Genomic DNA, 23,061 nt, shown 5'->3' on the forward strand with positions numbered 1-23,061 from the left:
CAGTCTGTACATAATGCTACTTGATATCCACACAGTCTGTACATAATACCTGAGTCCTGAGTGAGTCTGGTGACGTCTGTGCTCTTACCAGATAGACCTCACAGTGGCCCTCATTTATCAAAAGTACGTACAAATTTCCAGCGTACACCTGGCGTACACCCAAAACCACGGTGACTTTGAGATTTATCAATATGGACGTTGGCGTACGGCACTCTCAAATCCTACGCCAGCTCAGGAGGTGGTGTACGCACGTTTTGAGTTAGTGCAGAAATGCGCATGTTGAGTTAATGTTCTCATCATTTATGTTATATTATGTTGTTTAATTATGATACTGACTGTTGTATACCCAAAATTGTGCAAGAGTTAATTGTGCGCATGTGTGAAGAGACGGGACTTTTATTTTGACCTGTCTCAAGTAAAAAATTTGTAGCGGTATACTCAGCCCCTGCTGCTGTTCCCTCGTGCACTGATGTTATGCCAGTGCATTGAGATGTAAACTGAAAATAAAACAGTATTAATAGTTATATTTGGAGTGATCTTTGGTGGATGGATGACAACAACATATTGCACATGGACATGGCGGAGAGAAATGAAACCTTAATAGCGCAGAAAAGAAAATCCTAACGCACTGACAAACTAAAAGGTGATATATAAGGACCTACTGTAAAAAAAAAAACAACATAATTACAAACTTCAGTGTTTATTTTTGTGCAACATGGACTTCAAGGTTTCATTTGTGTGACTTTACCAAAGGATTTGACTTATAGGTATTCCTTCAGATGCGAGTCTGTGCGCTTTACATGACGTTTCAGGGTTAGGCCCGGCAGTAGCGCATGGACTGGGTTCAGTAATAAAAGGCTTTGAATTACCAAAATATAATTCAGACTGACAAAATAATAAAAATGACATTCTTCTTCTTTTAGACAATAATAGAAATAATAATAATAACGACATTCTTCTTCTAAATAACAATAAACGTCATTGATAAATATCAAAATAATAAGACGAATATTACAAATTGTCATGCAGTTATTGATGTGAATGAATGGTACTCCACATCACATCATCATCTTTTATTTCGCTTTTTAAACTGCCAAATGAAACAATTTTCTTTCTTTCTACCTCCCTGGTGATCGTCTCAATCTCCACGTCAGAGAAGTTTCTCTTTTTTGCCGTCTTCCGTGTGTCCATGGCGTAAAATGAGGGCGTGGGGGAAGCGGAGACTTGAATATATAGGGGCGTGTTATTCTAATGACGATCGTTTTCAGCCGCGGCATTTATCAAGGGAAGGTATTGCGTACACCTGGATTTTAAAGGTACGCACAGTTTCATAAATCAGGCGATGAGAGGAGTGTAAGCAAAATCTTACGCCAACATATACGCCCGTTTCTACGCAATAATGATAAATGAGGGCCATTGAGTGGAGTGGCAGACCGGTCCAAGATGGCGGTCCCACGGCTCGTCAGCGCCAGTAGGCAGTAGCGGTCGATGCAGCGTCTACTCTTTATTATGTCTATGATTCCAACTGTCTCCGTTTTCATAAACGGAACTTCAACGGCGCGAATATTGGTTTTGTATAATGGAGTCTCTGAAGCGAGTGATTTTCAGCCTTTTATTCCTGCCACTTATCCCCGTCTGCAGAGTGGAGGATACAGGTAGGTTTTAAACAACAAGCTTATTCCTTCATTGAAAGTGATGTATTTCTCTGTTCAATTTCCTTTAATATTCAACTGACTTGCCAATCTGATCAGAGACAACTACAGGGTATCCGCGGGTCCTTAAAAGGTATTGAATTAATATATCTATATGAAAGGCTTTGAAATTCTTAAATAGTCTTATTTCGTCATTTTGAAGGTCTTAAAAAATGTAGTGTGGAGGTTTGTGAACGCATTTTAGCTCTGGTGGTGCGGAGAGGAACCACGATTTCAGAGTCAAACTGTAAAAGCAAAAACGAGGCTTCAGAGTAAAAAAATAAATCAGCCACACTTTCGGCTGGACTTCCCCCTTTGTTAGCAGTTATTTTTTGCTTTTGAAACTAGTTATTAATAACACTATTTATTCGTTTGCACTTTAACCCCACAGCGGTGGGCGGGGATTCGTGGGAGGTGTGGATGATGCTTCTTCATTGGTTATCCATTTTTGTCAGTTTAGCTACAACCAGTACTGTTCAGCCTTTCTTTCCGACACAAAGGAATTCATAGGAAACACCTACGAAGAACATGACGAATCTCTGATCATCAAAAGGTTGATTTGTCAGTAATTCCATTCAAAAAATTGAAACTTGTATATTACAGGTGCTGGTCATAAAATTAGAATATCATCAAAAAGTTGATTAATTTCAGTAATTCCATTTAATTAGTGAAACTTGTTTATTATATTCATTCATTACACACAGACTGATATATTTCAAATGTTTATTTCTTTTAATTGTGATAATTATAACTGACAACTAATGAAAATCCCAAATTCAGTATCTCTGAAAATTAGAATATTACTTAAGACCAATATTAAAAAAATAAATGTTTTATAAATGTTGGCCAACTGAAAAGTATGAACATAAAAAGTATGAGCATGTACAGTACTCAATACTTAGTTGGGGCTCGTTTTGCCTGAATTACTGCAGCAATGTGGCGTGGCATGGAGTCGATCAGTCTGTGGCACTGCTCAGGTGTTATGAGAGTCCAGGTTGCTCTGATACAGATGAAAAATAGCTTTTTAGCTAACTCTGGCGCATTTACATTTTGAGTGTAAACAAAACATTTTAATTAATGTGCATTGTCCCTTTTAAATAAAAAAGGATAGTGTCCTTCAGCTCTTCTGCATTGTTGGGTCTGGCATATTGCATCTTCCTCTTCACAATACCCCATAGATTTCTTATAGGGTTAAGGTCAGGCGAGTTTGCTGGCCAATTAAGAACAGGGATACCATGGTCCTTAAACCAGGTACTGGTATCTTTGGCACTGTGTGCAGGTGCCAAGTCCTGTTGGAAAATGAAATCTGCATCTCCATAAAGTTGGTCAGCAGCAGGAAGCATGAGGTGCTATTAAACTTCCTGGTAGACGGCTGCATTTACCTTGGACCTCAGAAAACACAGTGGACCAACGCCAGCAGATGACGTGGCACCCCAAACCATCACTCACTGTGGAAACTTTACACTGGACTTCAAGCAACGTGGATTCTGTGCCTCTCCTCTCTTCCTCCAGACTCTGGAACCTTGATTTCCAAAGGAAATGCAAAATGTACTTTCATCAGAGAACATAACTCAGCAGCAGTCCAGTCTTTTTTGTCTTTAGCCCAGGCGAGACGCTTCTGACGCTGTGTCTTGTTCAAGAGTGGCTTGACACAAGGAATGCGACAGCTGAAACCCATGTCTTGCATACGTCTGTGCGTGGTGGTTCTTGAAGCACTGACTCCAGCTGCAGTCCACTCTTTCTGAATCTCCCCCACAGTTTTGAATGGGTTTTGTTTCACAATCCTCTCCAGGGTGCGGTTATCCCTCAAATTTTCAGAGATACTGAATTTGGGGTTTTCATTAGTTGTCAGTTATAATCATCAAAATTAAAAGAAATAAACACTTGAAATATATCAGTCTGTGTGGAATGAATTTATACATTATACAAGTTTCACTTTTTGAATGGAATTACTGAAATAAATCATACTTTTGATGATATTCTAATTATATGACCAGCACCTGTACATACGTACTGCAAGTAGATACGTACTTCATGGGTGAAGTACGTACTGTGTAGTATAGTAAAATAGTATGCCAGAACTGGGACGGATTGGAACATATACAAGGCATGTTATGGTTAAAATGTCTGGGTTATTACAACCCTCTTCATGCTGGTTTTATTTTTCCATCACATGTACATCATTTTCAATGAATGAGCACACAATGGGGTGTCGTGTGGAGCATGGTTGCAGAAAGTGTTTGTATTTAATCAATTCTAAATGAAAGTCTATAACAACCAATTTTTTTTGAAGTGGTCAGAATACTTTCTGAAGGCCCTCTATAGCTTCTCTTGTATCTCTGTAGCTGCATCTTCTTCTCCAGAGATCTCTATTGTGAGAGTTGATCCCATGGGTGTCATCCTGGAGTGTGAGGCTGGAGGGTTGATCTACAGACCTGAGATGACCTGGCTGGACAGTGATGGAAACATCCTCCCTGATGGACCGACAGAGACAGACTCAGAGGGTCACTACACTGAGATGACATGTGTCCATCCAGAAGACTGACAACAACATGTTCACCTGTAGAGTTCAACAGCATCAGATCAACCACAAGATGGAGACAGAGATTCATGTCCCAGGTGAGGTCTTCATTAGTTAACCTGAATACCAGACACCTTGTTAGACCAGACTAGTGGACAGAGATTCATGTCCCAGGTGAAGTCTTCATTAGTTAACCTGAATACCAGACACCTTGTTAGACCAGACTAGTGGACCGAGATTCATGTCCCAGGTGAGGTCTTCATTAGTTAACCTGAATACCAGACACCTTGTTAGACCAGACTAGTGGACAGATATTCATGTCCCAGGTGAGGTCTTCATTAGTTAACCTGAATACCAGACACCTTGTTAGACCAGACTAGTGGACCGAGATTCATGTCCCAGGTGAGGTCTTCATTAGTTAACCTGAATACCAGACACCTTGTTAGACCAGACTAGTGGACAGAGATTCATGTCCCAGGTGAGGTCTTCATTAGTTAACCTGAATACCAGACACCTTGTTAGACCAGACTAGTGGACAGAGATTCATGTCCCAGGTGAGGTCTTCATTAGTTAACCTGAATACCAGACACCTTGTTAGACCAGACTAGTGGACAGAGATTCATGTCCCAGGTGAGGTCTTCATTAGTTAACCTGAATACCAGACACCTTGTTAGACCAGACTAGTGGACAGAGATTCATGTCCCAGGTGAGGTCTTCATTAGTTAACCTGAATACCAGACACCTTGTTAGACCAGACTAGTGGACAGATTCTTGTTCCAAAAAAACCTAAATGGTGTGTAAATAAAACTAAATGGTGTACAACATGCCGCCCTATGTAGGGAATAATGTAGCATCAAAATAATGTCTCACTCTCATGTTGAGAAAGCTATTGAAATTGAGTTTTCAAATGCTTCCTTAAAATTGTGTAGGTGCTTAACTGGGAAACCAAAGGCTTTGCAATGTGTGAGCCATCCCTCTAAAGATTATAAGTTATTTGAAGCTTCTAGGTCATGTGATCAGGGAGTTATTAAAATTCTAAATTATATAATGTTTTAATGTGTTCATGACTAATATATCCATATCTATATTATCCATAAAAACACATTAGCAATCTATAAAAACCAGCCCATTTCCCTTTTTTTTCCTTAACAGTTTTACATTGGTTTGACGTTTTTTGGTGATGTTGTCAAAGATTTGTTGAGATTTGAAAATGTTGACGATGCAATTTGTTGACGTTCCCTTGCGACGTTAGTTGGTTATGTGCAGACGGACTATAATATTACCATTAATGTCTCCTGCCGTTTGGAAACTCCTGTCGGAATGGAGAAAACGAGGCCTGTGCAGTGTGGTCCAACCTTTTTCCTTCATAAGCAGACTGACCCTAGACCTGTGCATTGTGGTCCAACCTTTTTCCTTCATAACCAGACTGACCCTAGACCTGTGCATTGTGGTCCAAACTTTTTCTTTAATAACGAGACTAACCCGAAGCCTGTAGCTTCAACTGTTTGCGAGCTATTGAGCTTTGAATGTCTGAATATCTGTCAAATATCGAACGTAAAACTACCTTTCCCACAGTATTTTATTTCCTTTCTGCCATTAACACGCTGGTAACCTGGTCAACTCCTAGTTCTTTAACTGTGACTGAGTGTTTCACAGTGTGCCTGTGTGTGGGTTACATTAGGAGCGGAATGAGACGGCAGGAGAAGAACTTGTGTTTCCAGGACGGGGCTTGGATGGTGACGGACGTTGGTGGGACCCACGTACTTCGTTAACGAATGCTCAGGATTGGAGGATCGAGGCAGAGAGACGTGATCGCTTTACTGCAACAGTTCCAGCCACAACAAGCGGAAGCGGGGACAGCTGTACCGTGAATGAGGCCGGCATGGCGGGGAGTTCAGACGGGAGTGGAGTGGACATCGCTGATGTGGATGGGAGACAGCAGGGATGGTCTTATAACGGGGTGCCAGGAAAAAGATTAGGAAACGAGTTTGTGGGAAGGAGGATGGAGAATCCAACTCCGGTGGGGAGGTGAGTAAGGATGTGAGAGGGGAGGGGGGGGATGTGTGGAAGGGGGGTATAAAGTTTTGGTAGTGTTTATGGAACCGACCGGAAAGATGATGAACCCAGTAACTTTGACCAAAGTGATTAAGGCGGAGGTTGGGTGGGTGTTAGATACAAGGTGTTTACGTTTTGGTAAGATACTTATTGTTGTGGCTGAGACATGTAGCAGCTGTGTTTCCAGTGTCAGCGTATGGGACATGTAGCAGCTGTGTGTAGAGGGAAAGGTAGGTGTGCAAGATGCAGGGGTCCGCAGGCAGCAGAGGCTGAGCGGTATAGAGCTATGAACAAGGCGGGTGGGATGGGGTCAGGTGAGAGTGGGCGGGATGGGGTCAGGTGAGAGTGGGCGGGATGGGGTCAGGTGAGAGTGGGCGGGATGGGGTCAGGTGAGAGTGGGCGGGATGGGGTCAGGTGAGAGTGGGCGGGATGGGGTCAGGTGAGAGTGGGCGGGATGGGGTCAGGTGAGAGTGGGTGGGATGGGGTCAGGTGAGAGTGGGTGGGATGGGGTCAGGTGAGAGTGGGGGGATGGGGTCAGGTGAGAGTGGGCGGGATGGGGTCAGGTGAGAGTGGGCGGGATGGGGTCAGGTGAGAGTGGGCGGGATGGGGTCAGGTGAGAGTGGGCGGGATGGGGTCAGGTGAGAGTGGGCGGGATGGGGTCAGGTGAGAGTGGGTGGGTGGGGTGGGGTCAGGTGAGAGTGGGTGGGTGGGGTGGGGTCAGGTGAGAGTGGGTGGGTGGGGTGGGGTCAGGTGAGAGTGGGTGGGATGGGGTCAGGTGAGAGTGGGTGGGATGGGGTCAGGTGAGAGTGGGTGGGTGGGATGGGGTCAGGTGAGAGTGGGTGGGTGGGGTGGGGTCAGGTGAGAGTGGGTGGGATGGGGTCAGGTGAGAGTGGGTGGGTGGGGTGGGGTCAGGTGAGAGTGGGTGGGTGGGATGGGGTCAGGTGAGAGTGGGTGGGTGGGATGGGGTCAGGTGAGAGTGGTTGGGATGGGGTCAGGTGAGAGTGGGTGGGTGGGATGGGGTCAGGTGAGAGTGGGTGGGATGGGGTCAGGTGAGGGGGGAGAAGGAACACGGTGGGGGACTGGTGTCAGAAGTGATGGTGGAGAGGTGTCAGGTAGTGTTGTCAGAGACGTGTAAGCATGAATGTCTGGTGGGTAAAGATACGTTGGTAGTGGACAGGATTGACTTCTTGGCGTTGATCTGTAGTGTTATGAATGTTAGTGAGCAGGTCAAGAAAAAGTCTGGCTGAATAGATCTAGTGGTACGTGCTGCTAGGGAGTTTCTTTGTATTTCTGAAGTTACCGGGGCAATGATTCATGAGGTGTTGAAAGGGACAAGAAGTGAAGGGGGGGTGAGTGTGCAGGCTTAGGATGGTGTTGGTGGTGGTGGAATGCAAGGAGTTTGGTGGCTAATGGGCAGGAGTTTAAGACGTTTGGTGGCTAATGGGCAGGAGTTTAAGACGTTTGGTGGCTAATGGGCAGGAGTTTAAGACGTTTGGTGGCTAATGGACAGGAGTTTAAGACGTTTGGTGGCTAATGGGCAGGAGTTTAAGACGTTTGGTGGCTAATGGGCAGGAGTTTAAGACGTTTGGTGGCTAATGGACAGGAGTTTAAGACGTTTGGTGGCTAATGGGCAGGAGTTTAAGGAGTTTGGTGGCTAATGGACAGGAGTTTAAGGAGTTTGGTGGCTAATGGACAGGAGTTTAAGGAGTTTGGTGCTAATGGACAGGAGTTTAAGGAGTTTTGGTGTGCTAATGGACAGGAGTTTAAGGAGTTGGTGGCTAATGGGCAGGAGTTTAAGGAGTTTGGTGGCTAATGGGCAGGAGTTTTAAGGAGTTTGGTGGCTAATGGACAGGGAGTTTAAGGAGTTTGGTGGCTAATGGACAGGAGTTTTAAGGAGTTTGGTGGCTAATGGACAGGAGTTTTAAGGAGTTTGGTGGCTAATGGACAGGAGGTTTAAGGAGTTTGGTGGCTAATGGACAGGAGTTAAGGAGTTTGGTGGCTAATGGACAGGAGTTTAAGGAGTTTGGTGGCTAATGGGCAGGAGTTTAAGGAGTTTGGTGGCTAATGGACAGGAGTTTAAGGAGTTTGGTGGCTAATGGGCAGGAGTTTAAGACGTTTTTGTACAGTATGGATGTGGTACCTGATCTGGTGTGTGTACGAGAAATGTGGCTTAAGCCCATGTTGGAATTTGTGATCTCGGGCTTCAGGTCAGTTAGGTGTGACAGAGTGGAGGGTGTGGGTGGGGGCTGTGCTACATTTGTTAAAGTTGGTGTGAACTACAGAAGGGTGGAGGTAATGGTGTCCAAGTGTGTGGGTATAGAAATTGTAGGACATAAAGAGAATAAAGGGACAGTGAATTTCTATCATCCCTGTGAGCGGGTGGTGTTGGGGACGCTGGAAGTGGTTGATAGGAGATTCAATGAGGGAAAGGTGATGTGGTGTGGGGAATTTAATGCACGTAACGAAGTGTGGGGGAGTGTACGGACAAATGGCAATGGGAGAAAGGTGGAGGAATGTATGGGGTGTCGTGGCCTGGTGTGCATGAGTGATGGGAGGGGTACTAGGATTGATGTTGTGAGGGGTACAGAATCGTGTCTGGATCTGACGCTGGTGTCTGCAGTGCTGGTGGGAAGGTGTGAGTGGGAGGTGCATCGGGAGACTAAAGTAGGGGGTGATCTATCCAGGTGTTGGTAAATTAGGGTTTTGGGGTGTGTAGACAAGGTAGAGTGGTGATGCGAAGATGGTGTTTTAGAAAGGCAAATTGGAAAGAGTATAAGTGTGTGTAGGATTGGGGGACGTTGTGGTAGGAGAGGAGTCTGGATGTGTGTGCAGAGAGGGTGACCGCTAGGATATTGGCGGCTGCATTGCTGGTGATACCGGTGTCCAAAGGAGGGTGGTGATACCGGTGTCCAAAGGAGGGTGGTGATACCGGTGTCCAAAGGAGGGTGGTGATACCGGTGTCCAAAGGAGGGTGGTGATACCGGTGTCCAAAAGTGGTGGTGATACCGGTGTCCAAAAGTGGTGGTGATACCGGTGTCCAAAAGTGGTGGTGATACCGGTGTCCAAAGGAGGGTGGTGATACCGGTGTCCAAGGGAGGGTGGTGCCGTGGTGGATGGATGGATCCACAAAAGGAGTGGTGGAGAGGGATGTTGCATGGTGACTCCTGTAGAATGGTCTGATGGAAGATAAGTTGAGGGATTATCAAAGGAAACGAGCGGTGGCGAGGAAGACAATTAAAACAGCTAAAAGGGAGGCGTGTCTTAGTACTGTTTCCACTATTGGGAGTGGGACGGATCTGAGTAGGGTGTGGAGGATGTTGAAGAAGATGGTGGGGAAGGATACAGGGGGGATTTCAGTGTTGGTGGAAGGTGGTGTTCCTGCGGTCACAAATCTGGATAAAGCTTTATGTTCTAGGTGGGGCGTTTGGGGGTGTGCATCAGTGTGATCATATCACAGAGGAGGGTATGAGAAGGCAAGCGGATGTACTCCGGGAACATGGGGATGTAATGGTGAGGAAAGAGGAGACCGGTGAGGGGATGGATGTAGAGTTCTCTATGTATGAATTGTTTTTTTTTTCTGGAGGAGAGGGGTTTGGTGAGTGATGCACAGAGTGGGTTCAGGAGGGGTTGTTTGACTGCAGATGCATTGGTCACGGATAGCACTGAGATAGCAAAAGCACTGACATTGAAGGAAGTGATGTGTGTGGTGTATTTGGATGTGCAGAAGGCATATGACACCATGTGGAGAGAGTGGCTGTTAAGTTGAATAGGTTGAGTGTAGTAGGGAGGCTGTATAACTGGATTTAGAGTTTTTTTTGTTTGGAAGGGTGTTCTGGGTGAAGATGGGGGAGGTCCTGTCCAGGGAGTTTGAGGTTGCTAATGGTACGCCGCAGGGGAGTGTGGTAAGCCCAGTGTTGTTTGTGGTGGTGATCAATGACATGTTTGGGGCAGAGGGTCCAGGGATGGGGGTGGCTTTGTATGCAGATGATAGGGCAATGTGGAAAAGAGGAAGGAATGTGGACTGGGTAATGAAGAAAATACAGGAAGCAGTTGTAGGGGTGGAGGTGTGGTCACTGACTTGGGGGTGCAGAATGTCAGAAGCCAAGTCGTGTTTTATGTTGTATTCTAGGAGAAAGGTTGAAGGGGTGAGATTGTGCCTATGTGGGCAGGAATTGGTGCCGGTGTCAGAATTCAAGTACCTTGGGATGTGGTTTGATGAGGAGTTGACTTGGAGGATCCATGTGCAGTATATTGCTGTGAGATGTGGAAGGGCTAAGAACCTTATGCGGGCAGTGGTAGGGTCTGATGGGGAGTGGATAGACGTACTCTGGTGTGAATGTATCAGACGCTGATTAGGTCCATTTTAGACTATGGGTGTTTTGTGTATGGATATGCAGCTAAATCAGTGTTGAAGTGTCTAGATGTGGTCCAGACGACCGCGTTACGGCTGTGTGTTGAAGTTGATGGAGGAGTATGGATTGTGTGAGAGTGAGATACAGTCGACCTGGGATCCACATTGGTTGTTTCCAAAGCCAGAGGTGGATGTCAGTTTGTTAGAGGGAAGGAAGGAGTGGGACAAGGGGTGCATGGGTCGATGTGTGGAAAGGTGGGTTGGTGATGGGTACGACACGTTTCTCCAGATATATAAAGATGGGTCAAAGGATCTGGAGAGTGGGAGGGTTGGTGTGGGGGTGTGTAATGTACAGATGGCTCAGAGACTGACAGACCAGGTGTCTGTCTATACAGTACAGATGGCTCAGAGACTGACAGACCAGGTGTCTGTCTATACAGCAGAAATGGTGGCGATGATTCTTGGGTTGAGGTGGGTGGAGGAGGTGAGACCCTTGAGAGTGGTGCTGTGTTCTGACTCAGCGGAGGTGTTCGGCAGCTTACAGACTGGAAGATCAGACAGAGGTGTCTTGTTGGTGGAGATGATGGTGTTGTTGGGATTGGAGAGGATGGGTGTGGTGGTTCGGTTCTGCGAGTTTCTGGCTCATGTTGGTGTGGAGGGTAACGAAGGGGCTGATAGGTTGGCTAGGAGTGTGTGTAGTAAGGAGGGGGTGGGTGTACAGGTACCGTTAGGACAGGGGGAAATGAAAACCTTGATAAAGGGGGTAGGTGTAGACTGTTGGCAGAGGAAGTGGGATGGTAGCAGTAAGGGGAGAGGGTATTATGGGGTGCAGCGGACAGTGAGGGTCGAGGTGAGGAATATGGGGTGTAGGAGAGAAGAGGTGATGTGGTGTCGACTATGGTTAGGGCATACAGGACTGAACGCATCATTGAAGGTCATAGGTAAGCATGAAACAGGGCTGTGTGATGGGTGTCGAGTGGAGGAAACAGTTGAACATGTGTTGATGTATTGTGAACAGTATGATGTTGAGAAGGAAAGGTTGTATTAGAAGGTTAGAGGGGAGGGGAGGAGGTAGGATGTAGAGGGGTTGCTAGGGGGACGGGAAGGGGAGTGGGATGGTGGCTAAGGCTTCAGGTCTGAGTGGGAGGATATAGGAGAGGCCGTGAGCGGCCTCACACTCCGGTACGGTAGGGGGCGGTATATGCACCTTCAATGGATGCAATCAGCCATTAATTGGAGGAGGAGGTGAGTGAGAGAGATGGTGTAATAATTTGACTAAATCTAAGTTTTGACTACTGACCTGGTTCATTCGTGGGGAGCAGCATGTCCCAGGAGGTGTTTAAGGTGTGTTCTGGCAGTGAAGGAGGAGGGTATGGGATGGGACTCCCACAGCATAACATGGGTCATCTGGAGATGGGAAGGGAAGGTAGACTGAAATATATTAAAGACATTGCTGAAGTCATTGTATAGATGTCAGTATAATGCTAGACATCGTAGTGGTTACCATGTTGGGTCAGTTACCAAAAGGTTACTTGCCTTAACTGATCCTAGAAGTCATTCATGATAAGAGCATCTGTTAAATGACTAATGTGATGTAAATATAGTGCATATTTGGCTAGTGTACTAGTGCTAGATTAGCATATATAGTATGACTGACACATACTGGCTTTATGTGTTTCTCAAATCATCTTGTCTGCCATTCATAGGGTGATCTCCAGTACTGAGTGTGTTTGAGGCCCTCTCCCATGTTTCCAGGGATCTATTCTGCTGGCATCTATAGACCTGCAGCTCTCCTCTGCCAGGCTGTCATTGAACACACAAACACACACACACACATTAGAGCCTTCAGGCTGAAAAGATAGGGAAACACATACTCTCCCCTTACCTTACACATACATACATCCTTTATGTTTCATTCTCACCTGTTTAAGGGGCCAGTGGATTATGTCTCCACTTCATCAACCAAAGCATTACAGGCCTTGAAGTAGTGAGGTTGTCTGTGTTTTAGGTCTCCATTTGTCCTTGCTGGGAAGGGGGGCATGGTACAGCTGTCAAAGGCATGGTGATGGTACTGTACATCTGGGAATCTGAGTGGGGTAGAATAATACCTTGTTGTTTATACAGAGATTTAAATAGGCCTCTGCTGTCACCTTTAAAATAAGTTACCAAACATATCTGAACTCTGCTTATGTGAAACCTCTGTATTCTCGACACATCCAAAACAATGATCACTTTACTAAAACTGGTGTTGTCGGCGAGGGCGCAGCTAAGGTGCCCGGCTGCTGAAACAACGCCCACCTAGCACAACATTACTAAGTTAGCAAGGCTAAGAAGCTAGGCTAAACGCTACCGGTATGCTACTCTGCGTTGTTTGTGGAGCCTCAGTTTGCAGAAGCGGATATGTTGCTCTCAAGACGTAGATGACGCAGATCAATTCTAGCAAGGAATAACGAAAAAATTTTTGTAAAAACAAGCAGCAAGTAATATAACGAGGTAGGTTGTTGTATTTTATGTTCTGTACCGTAGTGTTGATTTGTAGACGAAGAAAATGAACAGGTTAGACAGCTACTACTACTACTAGTTAATACTGTACTTGGCTTGTAGTTAGTGGGACAGACTATTCTATGTTTGGGTATTATGATGTAGTATAGCTAACTGTCTGTCACATTGGTTAGTCTTAACATCATACTTATTATGGAACGAAGTTTGAACTAAACAAACTAATCTACCACAGTACTATAGCCATGTTGCTACAACCCTTTACGCACAGACGCTAAGAACAGAAGCTAACTTGAACAGAACGGTTGCAAACAAGACCATGAACAAAAATGTTGTGTTAATTAGTTTTTTTGTGGTGATGACATGGCACCTTACTAGTTATCTAATTTTGTTTTATGGATAATTTTTTTACTGAAGCACTGACGATGACGTACAATGTCCGTGGTAATGACGTAACTTAAAGGGATGTAGAATTATGGTTCTAAAGTTAACACGACTTTCTCCTCGTCCTATATTACATGTAGACCTTTTTGGAACGTAAACAATAACAAATTAATTCGATCAGCGCGTATTACGCACAACTAATTGGCACTGAAAAGCAGCGATACATAGATGTTTTGAATCCTGTCTCCTGCCCTACTCACTGGATGTAAGGCTTGGTTTGTTTTCGTTTTAAGTTGATCCCTGAGGTAAATACCCTAATCTCTTGCATTATTTGGTAGAGAGAGAATGTTATTACAGTAGTCTTGATGCATACAATTACTTTTTTAATGGAAAAGTAAACACTTTGTACATATAAAGACAGAGGTGTTTTTGCACTATATTAATTTCCCTAATCAGACAGTGTGCATTTGGATATGGGTTCAGGAAACAAAACCAGACCGGACAGTCTTCACTGTTCTCCTCAATGACAGTGACACAGACACAGCATCTGAGCCCTCAAACCAGGCAGGAAGTCAGGAATGGGAAACATGCAGTGAGGACAGTGAGATGGGCCAGTGAGGAGGCAGGGAGTGATGGGGCAGTGAGGACAGCGAGATGGGCCAGTGAGGAGGCAGGGAGTGATGGGCCAGTGAGGAGGCAGGGAGAGATGGGCCAGTGAGGAGGCAGGGAGTGATGGGCCAGTGAGGAGGCAGGGAGTGATGGGCCAGTGAGGAGGCAGGGAGTGATGGGCCAGTGAGGAGGCAGGGAGTGATGGGCCAGTGAGGAGGCAGGGAGTGATGGGCCAGTGAGGAGGCAGGGAGTGATGGGCCAGTGAGGAGGCAGGGAGTGATGGGCCAGTGAGGAGGCAGGGAGTGATGGGCCAGTGAGGACAGTGAGATGGACCAGTGAGGAGGCAGGGAGTGATGGGGCAGTGAGGACAGTGAGATGGACCAGTGAGGAGGCAGGGAGTGATGGGGCGGTGAGGACAGGGAGAGTTGGGACAGGAGGACAGGGAGATTAGTCACTGGGCCAGCTCTTCTGTTTCTGAGTATGTTAATGTTGCTTTCCTGTTGGAGGTTACAGAATGAGTTAGGGTTAGCTTGCTTGCTGCTGGTTTTCACCAGGAGATACTTCCTCTTGGCTGTTTGGGGCAAACCAGTAATTGTCTTTAGGCGCCACTAGAGAGAGCACTTGGAGTTGCTATGTAGGCAGACTATCAGAGGCTGATGAAGGAGGCCGATAGACATTTTGTCTAGAAAAGGTTGGAACTCAATAAGAGAACTCTAGTTGAAACTATTATTATCAATAATATAATGTGAATGTGTTAGATTAAATAGTCAAGTATTGCCATAATATTATACTAATCAATTACATGTTTTCCTGTGATTACAGAGAAGTGATCCAGAGATCCAGTTCTGGAACTATTCCACTTTCACACAACTCACTATGTTGGAAGAAACCTGAAAGAAACCAGAAACCTGTGTCAACAACTTCATCTCCATCCCACCAGCGTCAGTAGGATCAGTCCAACATGTCCTCACCTACAATGAATATTATTTAGTTGTGTCAACATCAACTCTGGAATGGAGGATTATCGGCTGGCAGTGATCTGTCTCCTGACTCTCCTCTCTGTCTGCAGTGCGCAGTATGATGGTAAGACTGACACACAAACACACTGGACTGTTAGATGTCCACAATGGAACAAATTGCTTAAACAAAGTGCAGGACTCTCATTACCCCTTATTCATTTAAAATGAAACTGTCTGATCTTCTTAACCAACAGTATTTATAATAATTTCTATTTTTATCCCCTGATGGTGATCAACTTTGCACCTTATTCCAGTTGTATTTATTATCACATCTATAGGCAACAATTATCTCTTTGGCAACGTTTCTTCTGTAAATATGTATCACATCTATGTGATCTCCTAGGCAATGTTTCTTCTGTAAATATGTATCACTTCATTTGATGTTATTCTCTTGATTACTCTGTACTTAATGTTTTTCATTGTCTTGTTATATTCATGTGTAACAGTTTTCTTTTTGCTGGATAGTGTAAGCGGAGCCGGCCAAGAAATGCGAATGTCTCTTACTGAGTGAGCGAGCGAGCGAGCAACCCACCCTTGTTAAATAGCGTAGTGGTTAGAGACACTACCAAACAACAGGTCCCACGTTTGAATCTCATCACATTCAAAACAAATTGTGCATTAGGATGTGTTCATGATAGACAAAAACGTCGCTGGCTACAACCTTCAATAGCTATGTTATAGTAAGTCTAAAATAAAACTGTTTACGCTTATATTGCGACTTCGTCTGGTGGATTTTCAAAGTACGCATCCTTGCAATGTTTTTGGGGTAATAAAGGCTAGATCACAAAAGACCAGGGATTTCCACGATTCTCTTGTCTTTTCACTTGACGAAAAAGTCAGTTATTGTCACCTGTATTGATAGTTATTGTATCAATGTCATTCACGAATGAAAGAAAAACATACTATTACTGTCTAATAAGCTGTTAAAACCAGTGGAAAAAGCCATACAGTTCATAGATGCTATTTGTGGTGGATATTAACTTAATAAGAAACATTACTCAGTTTAACACAATGCTGAATGGTGTCTAGTGAAATATTCATACTTGGTGTGATGTTAATGGAGAAGCCCCTAAATTAGCTACTTTGGAAGCATGCGTTTCAGGTATTAGGAAGTGGATGACAGAGAATTTCTTGCTCTTAAACTCAAGGAAAACAGAAATGCTCGTTTTAGGACCCAAAAAACAAAGAGCGTTGTTAGCAGATCTCACTGTGAACCTCGACGGCTGCATGGTCGTATCCCAAAAAACTGTAAAAAACCTTGGCGTTACCCTTGACCCTGACCTCTCCTTTGAAGAACATATAAAATATGTCTCAAGAGTTGCTTATTTTCATCTTCGAAACATTGCACATTTTCTATCAAAAACTGATGCAGGAAAATGAATCCATGCTTTCGTTACTTCTAGACTAGATTACTGCAATGCTCTTCTCTCTGGTTATCCAGACAAATTAATAAATAAACTTCAATTAGTGCTGCACATGGCTGCTAGAATCCTAACTAGAACAAAAAAATGTGAACACATTATTCCTGTCCTAGTGTCCTTACACCAATCAATACATGGACTTGCTCCTACTTACCTTGCTGAAATGATCCAGCCATACATACCTACACGTAACCTACGATCGCAAGATGCAGGCCTTTTAATTGTACCTAGAATTTCTAAACAAACAGCTGGCGGCAGGGCCTTTTCCCATAGAGCTCCCCTACTGTGGGATGATCTGCCAATTAAGGTTAGAAATGCAGACTCAGTGCAAACTTTCAAGTGTCTACTAAAAACTCATCTCTACAGCACGGTTTATAATAAGGTGTAGCCTGGCCCGGGGGCGTGAAGGTGACCAGTAGGCTTGATACTGTCCAGTCTTGCTGTCTTGCCAGTCCAGTCCTGGTCCACACCTGCGGAGTATCTGGTTTGGGGGGGAACGTTGCTGTCCCTGTCCTTGTCCATCTGGTCATAGTTTTGACCTAGTCTAGAATCAAATAGACTCTGGATTTAGCCCAGAGAATTGTATTTATTATTCCAATTGGACTCTTAAATATCTCACCCGGCACAGCCAGAAGAGGACTGGTCACCCCTCTGAGCCTGGGTCCTCTCTAGGTTTCTTCCTAAAATTCGACCTTCTTAGGGAGTTTTTCCTAGCCACTGAAATTCAACACTACTGTTGTTTGCTCCTTGGGGTTTAAGGCCGGGTGTCTCTGTAAACCGCTTTGTGACAACTGCTGTTGTAAATAAATAAATAAATTTGATTGATTGATTAATGTGTGACAAAATGACTCCCTGCAAATGTATGGCTCCGGGGCACAGTGTTTAAAGACACAGCCTCTCACGTGGGAGACCCAAGTTTGAATCCAGGGAGGATTCATCACTTTTAATTGCAGCCAGGCTGAACTAGGCTTGCCTGGTTCATTTTCTGGTTTGTTTAGACCTTATCCAGGTAGTCATAGTATATGATAATTTGTTCTCAATTATCTTAACAAGGCAATTACAACAGTATGACGTGATGTCATACTTCCAGGATACAGTCTCCTATAAACCAGGTGGCTTGAATCCTGAATGCTGATTGGCTGACAGCCGTATCCTGTTTATAGGAGTAATTAGGCATATCTGGGGTTTCTTTTAATTCGGCACATTCTTCTCTCCCCTGTGAGTTTTCCCTGTATTATGTGGTCACTATATCTAGGTTAATAAACCTCTCTAAAGGGGCACTTTATATTAACTTGCATGAGTGAATACATTATTTTACATTCCCTCTCATAGCTTAGTTTCATATGCAAGTGAAATTGTGGCATTGTAGGGCTCTGGCAGAGCATCTTACCTGTTATCTAGAGGTAGATGGATTGAAATGCCAAAGAAAAATCCTGGTTGGACCTTCTGCGTGAACTGACTAATAGTTCATATCTCCTCCCCTTCTATGGAGAAGGGCCACTGGATTGATGCCAGTAATCATAGTATAATTCTGACAGAAGGAACATGCTACTTTGTATTTATTAACTATACATTTGGCTTGAAAAAGCTACTCCATAATCTAAACATAAATGTTGAGGGAAATATTTTATAAACACTTCCTATTTTCACCCTGGTTAGATAAAATCTGTCTGTCACTCAAAGGCATAATCCTAGTTTATCAAGACATCATAGTTGTTTCATAATCAGTTCTCTATTTCTTACATTTACAGATGATATTTCCATCTCTGACCATAAAACGACGTGCATGAAACAACTAATTACATTTTGGAACATTCTGGTGTATCCCTTCTACCGTGCATGGCTGAATAACTAACTACCTCCATGTTCCTGATATAACTAATAAAACAAGTGTTTTAAATGTTTGTCATAATGTCATGTGTTTTTCTGTTCCAGTCCAGGTGGTTGGCCAATCAGAACCAGTTGTTGCCATCGTAGGTGATGATGTCATCCTCCCTTGTTCTCTGAGAACCACCATCAGAACCGTCGGCGCTGTTGATGAATCAGTGGAGTGGCAGAGACCTGACCTCCATCCTAAAGAGGTGCATTTCTACCGTAGCCGTGAGGACTACAATGATGACCAGAATAACAACTACAGAGGAAGGACGTCACTGTTTTACGAAGAAATGAAGAACGGGAACATCTCCTTAAAACTGACCGGAGTGAAACTCTCTGATGCTGGAAACTACACCTGCTTTGTTCCAACACTAAAGAGCCTAGATCAGAAAGACTCTGTTCAACTCGTTGTTGGTGAGTGATTTAAATATTGGATACATGGATTTACAGGGTTTTGTCAGTCTGTCAAATATACACCCTCAATAACTGACAAATAACTATTAAAGCATTTGTCCTCCTTACATCAAATCTTTTAGTGATCATGCCTTTAGCTACAAAGTGCCCACACTTACTGAATGTTTTAGTTTTTACATCATGACATTTTGTCAGCCCAGCCACCCTATTCCCTTTAGAAGACATCATTCATAGAACATGTTGTATCTTCTGTTTTATCTGTGCGTGTGCAGCATCTAAACCACAGGTCACTATTGTGGGTGTTGAAGACTTGGGAGTGGTCCTGAAGTGTGAGGCTGGAGGGTTGATGTACAGACCTGAGATGACCTGGCTGGACAGTGATGGAAACATCCTCCCTGATGGACCTACAGAGACAGAGACAGACTCAGAGGGTCACTACACTGTGAGAAGACATGTGACCATCCAGAAGACTGACAACAACACATTCACCTGTAGAGTTCAACAGCAGAAGATCAACCGCAAGATGGAGACAGAGATTCATGTCCCAGGTAAGGTCTTCATTAGTTAACCTGAATACCAGACACCTTGTTAGACCAGACTAGTGGACAGAGATTCATGTCCCAGGTGAGGTCTTCATTAGTTAACCTGAATACCAGAGACCTTGTTAGACCAGACTAGTGGACAGAGATTCATGTCCCAGGTGAGGTCTTCATTAGTTAACCTGAATACCAGACACCTTGTTAGACCAGACTAGTGGAGAGAGATTCATGTCCCAGCTAAGGTCTTCATTAGTTAACCTGAATACCAGACACCTTGTTAGACCAGACTAGTGGACAGAGATTCATGTCCCAGGTGAGGTCTTCATTAGTTAACCTGAATACCAGACACCTTGTTAGACCAGACTAGTGGACAGAGATTCATGTCCCAGGTGAGTTCTTCATTAGTTAACCTGAATACCAGACACCTTGTTAGACCAGACTAGTGGACAGAGATTCATGTCCCAGATGAGTTTTTTTTGTTGATAAATTCATTTATCAATATCTTTGTCAGCTTGTTTTATCCAAAAGTTAATAAAGGATTCCACATGTCTTCTGTGTTTCAGATCGAATGTTTCCTGAGCCATGCCAGTCCTGGTGGAGGGCCTGGGGGTTTGGGGGTCTGACCTGGGGTCTGTTTGTATTGATTGTTGTAGTTGTAGTTCTCTACATCCTGAATAGAAAAGCTCTACTGCACTGGAGAAGAGGTAAGTCACTGATGGGAGTTACTCACCCGGGGACGGATTTTCACTGTATTTGATGTTATTTTATTGCATCCTATTTGCTGTATTTACAGCAGTGTGTTGTGAGATTAAAAGCACATCAACTCAGAGCATTGGACAGATGGCTGGTGGGCTACTGTCAATATCACTTTACTCTGATGAGCTCTCCCTCAGTGTTAGATTTGGTTTGATTAGTTGCATTTAAAAGGGACAGATCAATGGTTTAACTAGTGTTTGACAGTGCGATCTAGTGATAAATGAGGTCCAGGTGTGACAGTGGGATCTAGTGATAAATGAGGTCCTGGTGTGACTGTGGGATCTAGTGATAAATGAGGTCCAGGTGTGGCAGTGGGATCTAGTGATAAATGAGGTCCTGGTGTGACAGTGGGATCTAGTGATAAATGAGGTCCTGGTGTGACAGTGGGATCTAGTGATAAATGACGTCCTGGTGTGACAGTGGGATCTAGTAATAAATGAGGTTCTGGTGTAACGGTGGGATCTAGTGATAAATGAGGTCCAGGTGTGACAGTGGGATCTAGTGATAAATGAGGTCCAGGTGGGACACTGGGATCTAGTGATAAATGAGGTCCAGGTGGGACAGTGGGAAGTTGAGCTAATGGAAATTAATTTAACAGACAAAAATGATATCCAGTGTTTCCAGTATTAGGATTAGCTACAATTTTTATTTAAGTCATAAATTTAGGTAAATCAGTGTTTCTCAATCCTGGTCCTGGGGACCCCAAGATGTGCATGTTTTTGTTTTTGCCCCTAGAACTCACACACCTGATAACAAATTTGGCCCTACCACTTACACACTTGATTGACATTATCAACTTGTCAAGCCTTTCATTTGAACCAGGTGTGTGAGTGCTAGGGGCAAAAGCTAAAATGTGCACCCCTTTGGGTCCCCAGGTCCAAGATTGGGAAACCCGGAACTAAATCATTGAATCATGTATTTTTTCTCCACTGTTTTTTTCCAGAATTTGTGTGTTACCCAAATTTACTGTTTTTATTTAACATATTTATGTAGAAAATGTACTATTAACTTACTGGCCTTTTTTTAATCCTCCCATTCTATTCTATTCAGGAGAATTAAACGAGGATCCACAGATAAACAGGACATCTCTGCAGAATGAGATTCCCCTGTTGAATGGGAATTCGAATGGGAATGGGAATGCACTGTCCAATGGGAATCGGCAAAACGGATTCTTGCCCCGTGATGTTGAGGCTGGTGTCTAGGACATTGATGCCAGCAGCTTTTTCTGCTGGACCTGGAATTCTCTAGTTGGACATTGATGCCTGGACCTGACTGAGGGAATTGAGCAGGGGTGCTGATAATGTTGATCATGTGGTGGAATTGAATGGAGAACAGTTAATGACTGGAGACACGTCAACCATAATGATGCACATCAACCTCGACTACGGACAGAAGACAAATGCTCAACGGCTGAAATGACCGGCATTTTGTTAAACGGACTACCTGAATCTCAGCGGGAGGTTGAGGAAGTCTCTGAATGGGGAGGCTCCAGAGGACAATGCTTTACACCAGGCCTTGCTGGAGAATGATGTCAACATCCACCTGGAATTAACATCTGGGCCAGTTTCTACGTCCCATTTGTATCGCTTTATAAAGGTTCATCTTGAACCAGCGTGCCACAAACGTAATGCCAAACATACTATGAGGTCAATCTGGTAAGAGCACAGATGTCACCAGACTCACTCAGGTATTATGTACAGACTGTGTGGATACTAAGTAGCATTATGTACGGACTGTGTGGATATTAAGTAGCATTATTAACATATTCCATAGTAATTAAACAATGTCCATTATAACATGTTGGTCAAATGTAAAAGTAGCACCCTCGCTGTTTCTGGACATTTTGAGCCTGTAATTGGACCCACACATGCTGATAATGAACAAATTAAAAGGACAGTTTTATTGGATTAATCTGCACAACAGATTTCAGAGGTGCTAACATAATTGCAAATGGGTCTTCTAATGATCAATTAGACTTTTAAAATGATAAACTTGGATTAGCAAACTGTCGTGGAAATCGCTAATGGGAAAGGCACAGACTATAGATCCCGCCCCTTAAATCAGATGCAGAGTGTAAAAGGCAATGGAAAAATATCAGAGACAGATTTATTAAAATACAAGACAAAAACCAAGTGGCTCTGTGAGTGTGTGTGTGGTGTCGCAGTGAGTGTGTGTGTGTGGGGTCGTGTTGTGGAAATTTCTTTATACAATGTATTCTCACTGATTAAAGGACTGAGTCCCACTGTTAAGATAGGTAGAGGAATGTGTGGAATCTGGTATTTGCTTAGGGGGCATCATTGACTGGTATCAGCTGATGAAAGGGTTACTCTTTATCTCCTTATCTGCATAAACTCACCAGGGCATCTATTGTCTGTTCGGGTTCGGTTGGAACCCTTAGAGTTGAAGAAGTTATTTATGGGAGGAAGGAGAGCTAACAAATTGTTCGCGAAATGCACATCACTATTATCCATAAAACAGTATGTTAACACACTTTTACCTCAGATATATAGCCGTTCTTTGTCCAAGTCTCATGGGTTCCCTCCAAAATGTGTTTTGCCTTTCGATGAAGGGACTAACTTTGCTGAGCAACTTGTCAAACTGGGTGGTGTGCATCCGATAATAGGATTTGAAACGCGCACAATCTAGACGAAGTTTCTGCACCAGGTGGTGGTAATAACCCGGCTCCTTTCTAGCTTGCAGAATTGTATGTACATATGAACACTTTCTGCGGGGGCTGTCACCGCTATCTTGAATTACCAGTATAGTAGAGAAATCCTATCCGCTGTGTTATGTTTGTTTGGTCCGAATTTCCCCCTTGAACACAATAGGCTACAGAAGTTGGTCTTGGTATAAACGTGCTTTGTGATAGGCTGCGATCTTCCGGGTTGCATATTCAAAACTAGAGGCGGGACGATTCTAACTGTCAG

The 23,061-nt window shown here is 44.0% G+C and overlaps 2 protein-coding genes and 1 long non-coding RNA gene across 5 annotated transcripts; 2 read left to right on the top strand and 1 right to left on the bottom strand.

Moving 5' to 3' along the window:
* Positions 1-1,572: 1,572 nt before the first annotated feature.
* LOC117593957 (selection and upkeep of intraepithelial T-cells protein 10-like) lies at positions 1,573-4,347 on the top strand. Its single transcript, XM_034290764.1, has 2 exons — positions 1,573-1,655; positions 4,037-4,347. Exons 1-2 carry the CDS (start codon positions 1,580-1,582, stop codon positions 4,234-4,236), a joined length of 276 nt encoding a protein of 91 aa, XP_034146655.1. The 5' UTR covers positions 1,573-1,579; the 3' UTR covers positions 4,237-4,347.
* On the bottom strand, positions 4,012-12,692 carry LOC117593961. 2 transcript variants are annotated; one of them, XR_004575438.1, is made up of 4 exons: positions 12,541-12,692; positions 12,282-12,421; positions 11,919-12,025; positions 4,012-4,165 (listed from the first exon to the last, which is right to left on the bottom strand). It is a non-coding gene; the product is annotated as an uncharacterized LOC117593961 (long non-coding RNA). The 2 variants fall into 2 exon arrangements; XR_004575437.1 differs by lacking the exon at positions 4,012-4,165 and adding an exon at positions 8,262-9,443.
* Positions 6,089-22,304, top strand: LOC117593955 (butyrophilin subfamily 1 member A1-like). 2 transcript variants are annotated; one of them, XM_034290754.1, is made up of 6 exons: positions 6,089-6,240; positions 14,933-15,193; positions 18,486-18,839; positions 19,112-19,387; positions 19,942-20,082; positions 21,185-22,304. In XM_034290754.1, the coding sequence occupies exons 2-6, from the start codon at positions 15,124-15,126 to the stop codon at positions 21,334-21,336; spliced, it is 993 nt and encodes a 330-aa protein (XP_034146645.1). In that variant the 5' UTR covers positions 6,089-6,240; positions 14,933-15,123; the 3' UTR covers positions 21,337-22,304. The 2 variants fall into 2 exon arrangements, with proteins under 2 accessions (XP_034146645.1, XP_034146643.1); XM_034290752.1 differs by lacking the exon at positions 6,089-6,240 and adding an exon at positions 12,985-13,111.
* The last annotated feature ends 757 nt before the right edge of the window (positions 22,305-23,061 follow it).

Source organism: Esox lucius, chromosome 24 (genome assembly GCF_011004845.1).
Source record: "Esox lucius isolate fEsoLuc1 chromosome 24, fEsoLuc1.pri, whole genome shotgun sequence".
In the NCBI taxonomy this organism is placed as follows: domain Eukaryota; kingdom Metazoa; phylum Chordata; class Actinopteri; order Esociformes; family Esocidae; genus Esox; species Esox lucius.

What these genes read in the sequence shown, in the direction of transcription:
- LOC117593957 (XM_034290764.1), top strand. Translation starts at nt 1,580, where the DNA reads ATGGAGTCTCTGAAGCGAGTGATTTTCAGCCTTTTATTCCTGCCACTT. An exon ending in CTGCAGAGTGGAGGATACAG is followed by an intron (nt 1,656 to 4,036) that starts GTAGGTTTTAAA and finishes GTATCTCTGTAG; the next exon opens with CTGCATCTTCTTCTCCAGAG.
- LOC117593955 (XM_034290754.1), top strand. Translation starts at nt 15,124, where the DNA reads ATGGAGGATTATCGGCTGGCAGTGATCTGTCTCCTGACTCTCCTCTCT. An exon ending in CTCTGTTCAACTCGTTGTTG is followed by an intron (nt 18,840 to 19,111) that starts GTGAGTGATTTA and finishes GTGCGTGTGCAG; the next exon opens with CATCTAAACCACAGGTCACT. An exon ending in GACAGAGATTCATGTCCCAG is followed by an intron (nt 19,388 to 19,941) that starts GTAAGGTCTTCA and finishes TCTGTGTTTCAG; the next exon opens with ATCGAATGTTTCCTGAGCCA.